This window comes from Syngnathus floridae, chromosome 16, assembly GCF_059516105.1.
Source record: "Syngnathus floridae isolate MCC-2025c chromosome 16, RoL_Sflo_1.0, whole genome shotgun sequence".
NCBI classification, from domain to species: Eukaryota; Metazoa; Chordata; class Actinopteri; order Syngnathiformes; family Syngnathidae; genus Syngnathus; species Syngnathus floridae.
In genome coordinates this window covers 4319207-4332077 of record NC_142428.1, presented here as the reverse complement: position 1 = coordinate 4332077, position 12871 = coordinate 4319207, and the positions used below count along the sequence as shown (strand labels likewise).

Sequence of the window (12871 nt, the reverse complement as noted above, 5' to 3'; positions counted from 1 at the left end):
TAATCAAGGCTAGCAGTTTCACGGCGGGAGACACTGCGTCCCTCCTAAAAGGCACACACACACACCCTCACAATGAAGTAGAGTGCTGCGAATATGCTCTCAGCTCTAAGTGATGTGTTCCTCAATCAGTTTTTACAGTGGCGGTGGCAGGGGGGGGCAAGAGGGGGTGTCAGCCTCCCCCACCCAGCGTCACACATCAGACAGTAGACGTCCTTCACAGATTGCGCTACGACTCTGCTCTTCAACTCATCCTCATTCTGTCACACACATACACACACACACTTGAGACTTGTCTTTTGATTTTCGACAGCGAAGGTTCTTTTGTATTTGCTTGAAGTGCCGACTGCAGTGCGTCCAGTCGGGCCTTTTTCAGATCGGATCAGTCGTCCTTTTTTTTTTTTGGAGCACAAAGAAAAGAAAAGGGGGCCAATTAGTTGCCTTGAGCTTTCGTTGCATTCCAATACTCCCGGTCCGTCTGCGAGTTTGTGCGTGAGATCGGGAAAATTCACCACTTCTATATTTGGTATCCGACATTAGCTGAAATTTGAATAATGAGCCCGGAGGATTCGCCTCAGCGGCTCAAAGCCCCCCCGCCGTTCGTGATGCAATAAGACCCTAAATGTGGACACTCGGTTGTCGTTGTTTTTGCGAGCCTCGCTTTTCCTCCCCAAGAACTTTTTCTAGTTCTTAAGCGACTTTTCTCTGTAGTGCAAGAAAGTCTTTCCTTCAATCCTACTTTCAAAGCTAGGGCCTTGTGTTTTAGGAAACTACATTTGAAAATCATACTCTGTACTTGGGGCACGCTCGCATTGCGAATTGATTGGCGGCATCTACGCGGCGTGCGATCAAAGTTAGCAGATCAAAAGGCTCGACGAAAAGCGGGTAGCCTGTCCTCGGGCTGCGGGAAAACACAGCTTCGGCCCGGCAATCGCTTTGCCGCCATGCAGTTCGCTGGAAGGATCGGTTAACGATGTTTGGGCGAGAGGCGCTCGGAGATCTACAGGAAGTATAGCTTCGCGTAAAAAAATTCCCAGACAGCATTCCTATCTCCATTTTCAGGTAGCTTCACCCATAGCGGCGGCACATTAACGCGCCGATCGCCAGCCAATTACCGACCACTTGAAGCGACAGGCTTGTCAGCTTTGCCATGGTTTTGACCTTTTTTTTAATTGTCCTCGTCCAGCCACGGCAAACGCAAGTGTATCTGAGTGGATGAGTCAATCACGAGGAGAGCGAGTCGCCGACATCAACAAAAGGAAGTGGAATAGCGAGGTCACTCCAAAAAGTCTTTGGAGTGTGACAATTCTCAAAAGCTTCATGTAGCGTGGAGGCTAACCTTTTTCTAACCGCCTCGTGCAAAGTCCTCACAAAGATTGTTCTGATATAAAACAACTTTTATTGCTCCAGCGCAACCTTGTAACTCGCGGCGGTACATTTCTTCACGTACCTGCTCGGACAGACGAACTTCTAATGTTGAACGCGACCTCCGTTTTTAGCGTCCAAAGGCCCTTGTGAAACTGCTCCATTATACTACTAAAGGCAGATAAAAAATGTTGAGGTTGTTGATAAGAAGCCACAATTCAATTTAATTATGTTATTACGTTATGTTTTTATGAAGTATATTGTGATGGAGTTTTTCCATTATTGCGTGAAGCCGGGAACAGATTAACACCATTTCCATTCATTTCAATGGGGAAAGATAATTTGAGGTTGATTTGCTTGTGATTGTCACTTAGACTTTTTACCGAGCCATGTAATTCTGTATTAGAGCAGACAAATATTGTTATTAGTTATTATGTATTTGGTAGGTATGATTGTTAAAGTACTAGCTGGTATTGACTTAAAAGAATTTCAAATTTTACTCACACAGAAGCCACAAACACTGCCAGAAAAGCAAAACAAAATTGTTGATTGACAGACGAGTCCAATAAATTGCTTTTTGCATCCGTGTGCGTCGAGCGAGAAAGTCACAAGTAATTTAAAATTGCACCTTTTGTTATTGCGTTTTTTTTTTTAAAGTCGAGCGAAAGAGGAAAAAAAGGATGATTTAATTAAAACTAGACTGAGGGCAGATGAGAAATAAAGAAATAAATTACAAACAAATGCAGAAAATGAAAGATAATAACCGGCACTGGGGTGTATATGAATTCATGTTCTACCTTGTGGCGTTTTAGAGAGGGGAGGGGTGGGGAGGGGGCGTGGCGGGACCCAGCTGCTGGTCGAAGACATCCGTCGCCAGGCCAATCAAATAGTCTCTTCCAGTCTGCCAATACCCCCCCTCCCATCTTCGCCCCCCCCCCCCCCCCCCCCCCATGTTCCCCGTGGCCTCGCCATACTCTAGCAGGAGAGCTAATTATAACGAAACGGAATTAACAAAACATTCTCAAGTGAGCCTGCATTGCCTGTTTGACTCCTTTGCCCATGGCCTTTTTTTTCACCCTGTCACCACACACACATGGCGGGAACATGTGTTTACCTTCAGGGCCTTTACGGCAATGGTACCCCCGTGTCCTCATTCGCCTGTTTTGTCTTCCATGTATACGTTTCATTTAATTGCCTTTCAGTTGCGGTGTAATTCTATAAGCTCTAGAAAAAGGTCAAGGTCAGAGGGGACTGGTTTCTGGCGGACCACCACGCAAGAACACTTGACCCGATTGGTGGAAATGGAGATATAATTAAAAAAGGGCACCTCGGGTCATGACCTGGGTCTTGAACTTTAAGAGGGACATTTCATTTTTGGGTTCGAGATCTCCTGTACTCCATTTTTTGACCTATTTAATGCCCTTACGTGATTTGAAATCCGCCTGAGATTCACCTTTCCGCCGTTAACGCGCCGACCAAATTAGCTCGGAATTTTCTAGTGTTGTAGTGAGTAAATTTTTAAACCGCTGTAAAGTGGCCTACATGGCCCTCGCTGCATCGGCCAGTTAATAATGGATGAAGGCGATGGGATCAAGCCCGCGTAATAAGAACCTGGCAGGAGATGCGGCGCACTTGGGGGGGCTGTATTTTGGGCCGCCGTGTTATATAAGATGATTGTTTTCCGGTTGTCATTGGCCTTAATCATCCAATGACAACAGACAAGTTTTCTTCAATAAAAAAAAGTTTTATTGCCGATCGTTAAAATACCCCACAAACAACTTTTATACGCGTTTAGCAGCACAAATATAATGACTTTGTTTTTTAATAAGGGTTAGGTGTGGATTTCCATTTTTTTTCTGGTCAAATATATTTTGAAATTAATACGAGTGGAAGCATAGCCTTATACTTGAATAAAATGTTTTTATTAGTTGTTCATTATGGGACAATTTCAAAGTTTTCCTTCTGCAGTGTGCAAGCCAAGATTTAAAAGTTTTGGAAAAGTGCTGAACTTGAGTTTTTTTTTTTTTTTTTTTTTTAAAAGCACCTCCGCTGCCCTTTCTCTGTGCTGAGGATGGTTTCTGATAATGCTAAATCATGGTGATGAATTGCGGTGTTGCTCGCCCTCCGTCATCATTTTATAATTGGTCCTTTTCCCTAATCATTTAAATAGAAATCTACTAGCTAAAAAAATACAACATCTTAAATATCCTTTTTTTTTTTAAATTTGTGCAAAATAATCGTACCAGAGTAAATAAATGGTAGAATCGGTTCTCAACAGATTCTAGTAGGACTGTTGACTTGACATTCTTAATTTTTTTCCCCCTATTGTTTTTTTTTAACCCCAAAATTTGAAAACTCTTTAAGTCTACTCTTACAAGGGAGTCTGTTCCTACCTTGTAGTAGTGGAAACTTGACATTCCTAAACCCTCAACAAATGGTGATTAATTGGGCACAATGATTGTTATTAAATCGACAGACCCCCGAATTATCATTAATAATTTCAATGCGGTTTTAATTAACGCAACGTAAATGTGGAGTGTGTTCTCAGCAGAATGAAGTGGATGTCAAGAAAGCAATTTATTTGACCTAGGAATTACTTTTAAAATCTACTCATTAGAATAAAAAAATAATAATGATCTAATCAGAGTCTAATAATCTCTTCCCACCATAATTGTCGCATTTGGAATTTAATTAATTCGCGGAAACGTGACATTTTTTCTCTTACATACCAAAGCAGGCAATTACGCTCAGAAGACTTTGTACAAGACATGAGCTGAATGACTTTTATTTTACAACCGATCCCCCACTGACATCCATCGCTTTTCAGAGCGCTTTCTAATATCCGAGCAAGTATTCTGCCCTCTCCCTCACCTGCCTCACATCTTAAATTGGCTTGGATGAACATGGAAAGAGGCAAAGCTGCGTTTAAGCCACGCAATTCCTCAAGTGATGTTATTAGATTCCTACAAATGCCGCAAACAACCTTTGAAAGATGACACCATCATACTGTAAATGTGTATTTATAGAAAAGGAAGCGGCAGATTTAAAAAAAAAAAAAGGAAATAGACAAGAAAATTACCCAATACTCTATACGCGTTGCAATTACCATGTGTAATAGCCTGTAAAATCCTAATATCCATCCAGCGGCTTGGAAAGACGAAATAAAATGGCCATGACCACTTAGCCCACTTTCCGCGGCCCCTTTCTGGCCATGACAGACGGCCCTGTCGAGAAAGCGGGAAGAAATAATACGAACCATAATTCATTGAAAGGCCGTCGTGTATCCTCCTTCCTTTCTCGTCGCCCGCCTCATCCCGATTACTCCTCCAGCCGAATTGGTGTTTATATCGGCTGGATCAGCACAGGGGAATCGTTGTTGATGGCTTGAAGGCTGATTAACTTTTGACTTAAATAAAATAAAAAACATCATTGATTTATCCAGTTATTGTCAAATAATAATTTTAATGGTATGGGAGAATTTCTTAGGCAGCAATTTTCTCTAATGGTTAGTATGGCTGCTTCATACCTTGTGAATGTGTGAATGCTAATCACTAGCGCATCAATGGCGTTTTTTATCGTTTGTTAGCATTAGTGTGGCTGATTTTGAACTTTGCATGGGCAAGCCAAAGTAAAAAAAAAATTGGCCAATTGATGGCTCATATATACAAAAACTTCAAAGTCAGCTCACTCAACACTTTATTGGTTCTTCAGTGGTAACATTTATTTTCAAGGACAAAATGTTCTGGCTACGTCATGCACGAGGTCTTACACAAAACAAGAGCCACCTGGTGACCACAAACATTGCAATTGTTGACAGATAATTGGAACACAAAGTACAAAAGCAAGCTTGGGCCGGGAGCCAAACGCTGCTTCACCAAGTCAAAAGACATTTTGATCTCATCACACGTACGGTGGAAGCAAAGATTCCATTCCGGGGTACTCGAGCAATCCGAGTTGCATGTTCGAATGAAACCAAGATGTGGCACATCTATGTCCAATTTTCCAAGCGGAGATTTCTCACCGCGATGGCAATTTCCAAATTTGCAGCCTACTCCACTCTGAACCCTCAGCGCCAGCTCCAGCGCAATCATCCTCCCAGTGTCGCGTCTGAAAGGAGCTCGGGAACGCCGAGGCCCATCCTGGAGCGCCGTGATAAGCTCTGACTTACTTCCTACATGTGGGTCAGCCAGACTGGGAGACGCACGGCTTGTATTGCCTTTTGTAATTACATCTGTTCGGCTGCTCGCTTACCGGCTCGTTCTCGCTCCAGTTTTCCATTGCGGACGATTGTTCTGGCTCATAAACAAAAATATACATTATAATCGGAGCTGGGAATCGATAGTATCGGTTCATCTAACCTGTCAACACGATGTCATCAAAGCATTGCAATTGACATTTAGCGTCAAACTGAGCAGAATACATAAAAAATATAAACCCGTCTTTGCCGTTGAACTTGAGGAATTTCTTGATTCGACAAACCAACGAGAACTTGTTCATTTGATGTTTAGCTGCTTTTTCTTGATCGTGATGGTTGATTAAATGCGATTTTGATGTCGATCCTGAGAACGTAGCACAGACGTCTCCGTGCGACACTTTGTCTTCCTGACAAGAGTAGCCGTTCCTCTATGGAGTTGTGTTCCATCAAATTAGCTCAAGCTGACACATGAAGAACCCGAGCCAGGTAGTGGAACGAGGCGAGGCGAGCTTTTTTTTTTTTTCTACTGCGACTTGGAAAGGAAGCATAAGCGAGGCCCACGGCCAAACACATTATTCCGGAATTGGAGGCCAGAGAACTGACAGCAGACGTTGCTGGGAGGATGTCAGGATGTAGATTTTGCTTCAGAGAGATGCAAATGGACGCAGAAGGACACGTGTGGATCGGGCGCCTTATGTGTTGCAAAGACTTTACTTTGCTCTGGATTAACTATCGTACAAGATGGTGCCTAGTCATGAATCTTTCAATTTAAGTGTGTCTGGAATGAGGCTTTAGTTCTTGTGACATTTCTAAAGCTACCTTTCATCTCCTGGAAAAAAAAAAGGCCTTCACGGACAGAAGTCAGATATGTGAACAAAAGGCTTTTTTTTTTGCTTTTAGATCTAGTATGTCAAAGTCTTAAGGAAAAATGATGAATGCAGCTGTCATCCGTTTTTTTATTCTTGTCACTGGATGGATGACGCGGGGGTCCATTTCACATGTACTTTTTTACGGCTCTGTCAGTATTCGAAAACCGACAGATGGGGAAATTAGCTCCAGCTTCTGTTTTATTCACAGCCAAGCCCATTTTAAGGATCCGTCGTTTCCATCCGTGAATTGTGGCTAGCGAGCCCTCTTTGATCAGGGGTCCAGAACACAGGATGAGAATCATCCACTCACAGGAACAAGAACATCTCATTACGGGCTGGACACAGATGCCGCTGCCCCTCTCGAAAATAGCGCCGCTTGCCCGAAAGCTCCCTTTCGGATTGATTGAATGCTTCCGATATGCGTGTATTAGCAAAATGACGTATTTCCAATGGGGTATCATTCGGGGGGGGAAATCCATTTCTCCTGGACTTGCACCTCAACATCATCCCCAACCTCGCCGATCTTGTAATTTCCGCCCAGCCTGAGAAAATCTGCCACGTTATCGTAAACAGAGCGTGCATTTGTCTTGGTCGCTATTGTTTGGGCCGCATGCACAAAATGGTCGGGGCTCATTCATCACGCGCGACGTTGGAAATGAGCACATTTGTTTGAGCGTTTTATGATGATTTTTCTGTACGCTTTGAGCCGCGCCAGTGAGATTTATCAATTGTGTGCGGCGGGTGACGTAACTGCTGTTTGCTGGAAAAGCAGCAGTGTGTTTCCATTTTTTTTTTCATATCATCCGTACACTTCCCACTGATAATCATGGAAGTTGAATTCGTCTGTTTCCATTCATTCATCTATTTTTTTCTTTATCTTCAGCTTCATTTTCATATTCGTCGTCTTCCTCTTCATCTTCTTATTCAGATTTTTCTTTCTTTTTTATTTATTTATTTAGTTATTTATTCATTTATTTAATTTTTGTTTTCTTCTCCTTCTTGGCTGTTTGTGTTCCAGCCTCTCCGATCCACTCTTGCCATTAATTACAACATCCCTGCAGGAAAACAAATCCGCGCGACAGCTACCGCCGCTCGTCACAATCAACCAATGACAGATTTTCCTTTTCCATCGCTAACAGGGAAAAAATACCATTTGTCCACTGGGACTTTTGTCTGCGGAAGTACTTTGGCATCTCCACATTTAATTCTTCCGCATGATAAATGTGAGGCGGGCTACGCTCGTAGCCTGCGAGGTTGCAAGTCGTCCGGCTCGCCGGTAACAAATGTAGAAAAAGCAGATAAGCCGACGGTGTCTCTGTTTGTTGTCACGCTCCCCCAAGACCCCCAAAGCTAGATAACAAAAGCCCTCGTATCAATCAGACTTGTCAATGGCAGGCCGCGGATTAGAGCGAGTGATTCGAGGGCTTGATTGGAAGGGAAAATGTTGATTACGCCTAACTCCGTGTGTTGCTTGTTGAGCTGTAATCAGTGGAACCTGAGATCAGGGGGCGGGGCTTCTTTAATCATACCGATGGGCTCCTTGATGGCCACCGTTATTGACTTGCTCGAGCGTAATGTGACTATAGGTACTTTACCTTGAAATCTGGAGCAGGATTTTTAACAGTCGTCCTTTCCTTCCTATCCATCCCTCCATCCATCCATCCATCCACTTCCCTTCGTAGCATTACAATTGTTTTCAGGCTCCCCCAAAGCACCTCTTGTTTACGCTCCTTTCAATCACTGTCACCATCAGGACCCCGCTCGAGACTCCGATCGGCCCGTGTCACCGGGGTTTTCGCAGATTATGTGCCGCACGATGAAAACTCACAGACACACTTTGAAATGTGTCTTGTTTATATAATGGAACAAACTACACGGTAGCTGCGAAACTACCTAGTCGGATATTTTCTGTAAATGCAGGTATGACTTTTGTATATCAAGTTACCGTGCACTGTTCTCGCCAAGACTTGAAATCAGGACTCCAACTGGCGTCAAGCGACGGGAGTCAAACATATACAGAAACATTGATAGCAGTATCAAGTTCTCACAGGTCCCCACTTGGGAAGAGAACTCTGAAAAGTGTCAGCGTTGCTCATTGGTGTTTTCTCAAGTACACAAGGCTGACTGATGGGAATCCGCGTGGTGTCGAGGTTGTTATTTTTAGTGCTTCGCCTTTGTTAGCTTCTTTCAATGCGTTTCTCTTTTTAGGTGTCTTTTCGTGGCACACTTCAGTGTATGGCTGCATATGAGGGTTGGGATTTCATATGTTCTTTTGCCTCCTAGGCAATCGTGGAAAGTGAATGAAACAGTTCCCGGGTCAAACAGTCATGATCATAATTTTGGAAGTAACTTTTTAACATTCAGTTTCGGTCACAACGAGAGGAAAGAGAAGTAAAAATAAATGAATTAAATATAATTTTTACATTACAATCACAAAATAAAGCAGATTCAAGTGATATTGAGAGATGAGATTTACATCCGCGAGGAGCCAAGTTTAGCCTGGGTTGTTAGCGGAAGTTAGCATCCACTCAGTGACTTCTTGACAGCAACTTACTTTAGTAAACCAAACACACATGTACTTTTTCATGTTTTTCTAGCTTCCCTTGCTAACAGACGTGACTCACGCCCACTCTGGCAAAGCAGCCGGCAGCTTATCGCATGGCCGCACACACACATACATGCATGCAGAAGTATGCGACAAGGCGATGCATTTTCACCCGCCCACGCGCGCATTCGCACACGCCTCTGTACACCATCCCGTCCAGCCGTTGTGTATTTAAAGTGGCATCCCGCGTCTCGGAAAGCGTGGCGCCTTCTCGCCTTCTGACCACTGCCGACTTGCAGGTGTTTGTGTGTCCAATGGCTAATTGCCGCTACCTACCTCCGCAGCGCTTCCACTGGACTCCGATGGGAGATGCACACAGGCATGTGAAGACAAACAAACCTGGGGCGAACGATCGATAGCGGATACAAGACGGGGCCGTCAAGCGCTGCCGATTAAGAGCACGCGAAGGTGTCCGCGTGCCGACTCCAATGTACGCATGCTCCCTGAGTGGATTGTTGATGTGATTTTGATGAAGAGCGTTGGCGGATCCAGAGGTGTCTTCAGAAGGCGCTTGGGCAATTATTCCCATAGCGTGACAGCTTTGCAACATGCTAGCAGAGACTTAAAAGTGTGAGGCCGGCTAACGCGTCATGAGTGTTCAGCTTGCCGCCATAGCGCAAAGGCTTTACCTAGCGCTAGCTCGTCTTCGAGTTCGAACTAAATTCTAGAGAAAATATACCTTAAATGTCCGATGGTACCTGGATTTATAAGTTGGATTTGTTCCATCTCCAAAGATTTGCTACACCAAGTCAACATTACACATTGAAATGAATAGAAATACAATTAATCCGTTCCAGCACTCCCAAAAAGACATTTTTATGTATTCATTTTTTTAAATGTAGACTCATTTTGCTTATTCCCAGTTTTAAAAAAGAAAATGGAGGGTTCATCTCTGAGCAGCTTTCACTTCGTCATCTTGCTACTTCTACTCCGTGGACTCGTGTTTGCTTTTGTTCTCATCCTGACTCACAGTGACAGTCTTGACCAAGCGCAGAGAAAGGTCAAGGTTGGCCAGCAAATTGCCTCAAAGCAATAAGCCATTGTCGCCATCTTGCCATCTCTCCATCCTGCCTCCTTTCCGTCATCTCTGGTGTTTGCCCTCATGGTGCACAGGGAGGGTTGGGCGATGTTGCTCACCCTGCTTTTGAAGTCCCGATGACTTGAAAGCGTCATTGCCCGGGTGACATTCGAGCAAGGAGCAGTGTGACCCTGCAGGCTATATGTGTGCGTTTTTTTGTGCGTGTGCATGTGTGTGTGTGTGTTTACTCATAGCTCATTCAGCTGTCCTCTGGGCCTTCAAGGGGGACCACTTGCTTTTGCAGTAGAGGGATAGCCTTTCATCACATCAAAAACAGCATCCGCCCTTCCACCTCCAACCCTCGCGCCCAACAATTGTGCCGCAGGGATTCTTGGCCACAGCTGAAGCCGCGTTAAAAATACACACTCGGTAACCGGAGCCGCCGTACGGCCCAACTGACGCGTTTAACATTGAGGGTTATTTCCTCGTGCTGCGTTCAAGGACTTTGGTGCAGCTGTTGCCGCTTATCCTCGTGTTTGCATTCTTCACGCAACAAATAGATGAAATATTTTGGTAATAGTTTATTTTGCTGACTTCACGGCATTAATTAAGGCTTATTGTGTTGCATTCCATGCGCCTTTCTGTCTGTCTTGCAAAATGGTGTAAACAGGTGTTAGCGTGTCAACTCACACAAGGCCGCATGTTTCTCTGAGCTGATCCCCAACAGCCGGCCCCAGCTGGAGCGTGCGCATATGTCGCGGGCGTGTTTGCATCTGTCAATTTTTTATATGCAACTAATATCGATTGTGTTGAACGTGTATGATCATTTGAAAATATGCCCGTCAGGTGGAGATCGAGAAACTGGACTACCACCACTTCCTACCGCTGCTTTTTGACGGGTTATGCGAGACGACCCACCCGTATGAGTTCTTCGCTCGCCAGGGCATCCATGACCTGCTGGAGCATGGCGGACCTAAGATCCAGCCAGTCGTCCCACAGCTCATCATTCCTATCAAAAGTGAGTCCTGGGGAGGGCTACTGAAAAAATGAAATTGCCTTGGTGTAGTAAATATAATTTCTTCATGACTGAGTGACAGTCTTGTGATCTGCTTAAAAATTGACTGCATCTTTAATGCGGCGTTTCACGAATCAATTATTCACCGTTTTGATATGTTGCATTACCCTTTAATCAGCTTGCTCCGGTCTGAAGCAGATCCGAATTTCATATTATAATCTTAGCGCTACTGTCGACCATGTGAGGTCGCACGTTTTTCTATTCTTACGTGAACTGTGAGGGTCACCCGGAACAAGCTGTTTCTAAAAGCGTACTTGATAATCTGCTGCCAATTGCGCCACCTACTACTTTTAGCTGCGTTGTTGCCGCCCTCACGTGTTTTCCATTTCCACACGTACACGCTCGAGTTGTCCGATAGAGGGAAAGGTCACCTCCAAAATAGACAATATAACTTTGTGGGCAGGGTAGTTCAGAGTGTGTGGACAAAACGGTTGTAAGATCCAGGTTTTTATTTTATAGGGCAACACTGTGTCACTTTCAAAATGGCCGCCTGTGAAGCCCAGGACGGCGTTTGTGTTGCACCCAGTTTGTGTTAAATTTCCCAAAAAATTTGCTTATTTGTATTATCTGAAGACAATCAGGCATAAAAATCAGCACTGCCATTTTGAAACCCTGAATTGTGACAGTCAGCGTGATGCCGCCATTTTCTAATGTGGCATCAAGTAGTTAATGTTCCGTCTTTTCACACGTTGGGCTTTCTGGATGCGCCCACTTTGCACACACATTAGTCTATGGATTGAAAACCTTCAGCAGATTTGCTCGTTTACATTTGGTGGAGCCCGAGCAAAGGTGACTGCCGCTGCCTATACTTTGCGTTGATAATGGAATTTTAAATGACCCACTCCTTATTAACTTTCCTGGTTATTAAAGAACGGGAAAAAAAAACACGCCTTGTTTCGGCATCCGCGAGGCAGCAGTCTGTGTCCCTGTTTCAGATTAATTACAAGGGAGGAAAAGGAGGATAGCCAAAAAAAAAAAGCTGTCTCCAGTCCAAAAAGGCAACATATATATTTTTCCCCTCGCTGACGTTAATACACCTTCAATGTGGCTGCCAGCCTCTTATCTGCACAGCCACGAGTCGCGTCAGGCTCTGGTGAATTTTGATGATGAATGCAGGTCATCCGGTGAGAATACACAATGAAGCAGTCTCCGGCTGACGTTACAATATCATGATTTCTCCAAGACTCCACTTTCCCACCGCCGTATGCTTTCCTTTTGCCTTAAAGCTGCGATTATGTGATCATTTCTTGTTAAATCTTCAAACGCGTGATGGTAGATGACCACAACCAGTCGAATTCTTGTTCTTAACAAATCACGGAAGGAAAAGAAACAGCTCCTTCGAACAGTAATAATCTCTAATAATTTATTTAATTATTTTATTTAATTTATATATTTTTTATAAATAAATAAATACATCAGGTAGATTTGTTGCTAACCAAAACATGTTAGCTTGCAAGATTACAAACAAGTTACAGTATGAATTTTCCCAAAACTTTTTTGAAGGTAAAAAATGGGAAGAAAAGATTTTATTTTGGTATGCATCCAAAATTTATTCTAAAAAAAGTTATATGTGGATAATGCATGAATCTTAAAGCAGGAGGTGGGGCTACAAAGTTGTCATTTGGCGCTGATCCAAATTAGGAGTGTTGCTCTGGTTGGGGATTTATTCACGCAGGATGACACTGGATTTGTTTTTTCACAGTAACTGGTGAATGCTTTTTTATTTTCACTCTAAATATGAAACAGG

The 12871-nt window shown here is 43.7% G+C and overlaps 1 protein-coding gene across 7 annotated transcripts in view; it reads left to right on the top strand.

The window, feature by feature from the left end:
• The window catches only part of pacrg (PARK2 co-regulated), a 109437-nt gene that overhangs the window by 66593 nt on the left and 29973 nt on the right, over positions 1–12871 (top strand). For all 7 annotated transcript variants that reach the window (XM_088400972.1, XM_088400966.1, XM_088400971.1 and 4 more), the window contains one exon: positions 10896–11067. In XM_088400972.1, the coding sequence (XP_088257098.1) occupies positions 10896–11067 (172 nt within the window). The remainder of the gene's footprint in view (positions 1–10895; positions 11068–12871) is intronic.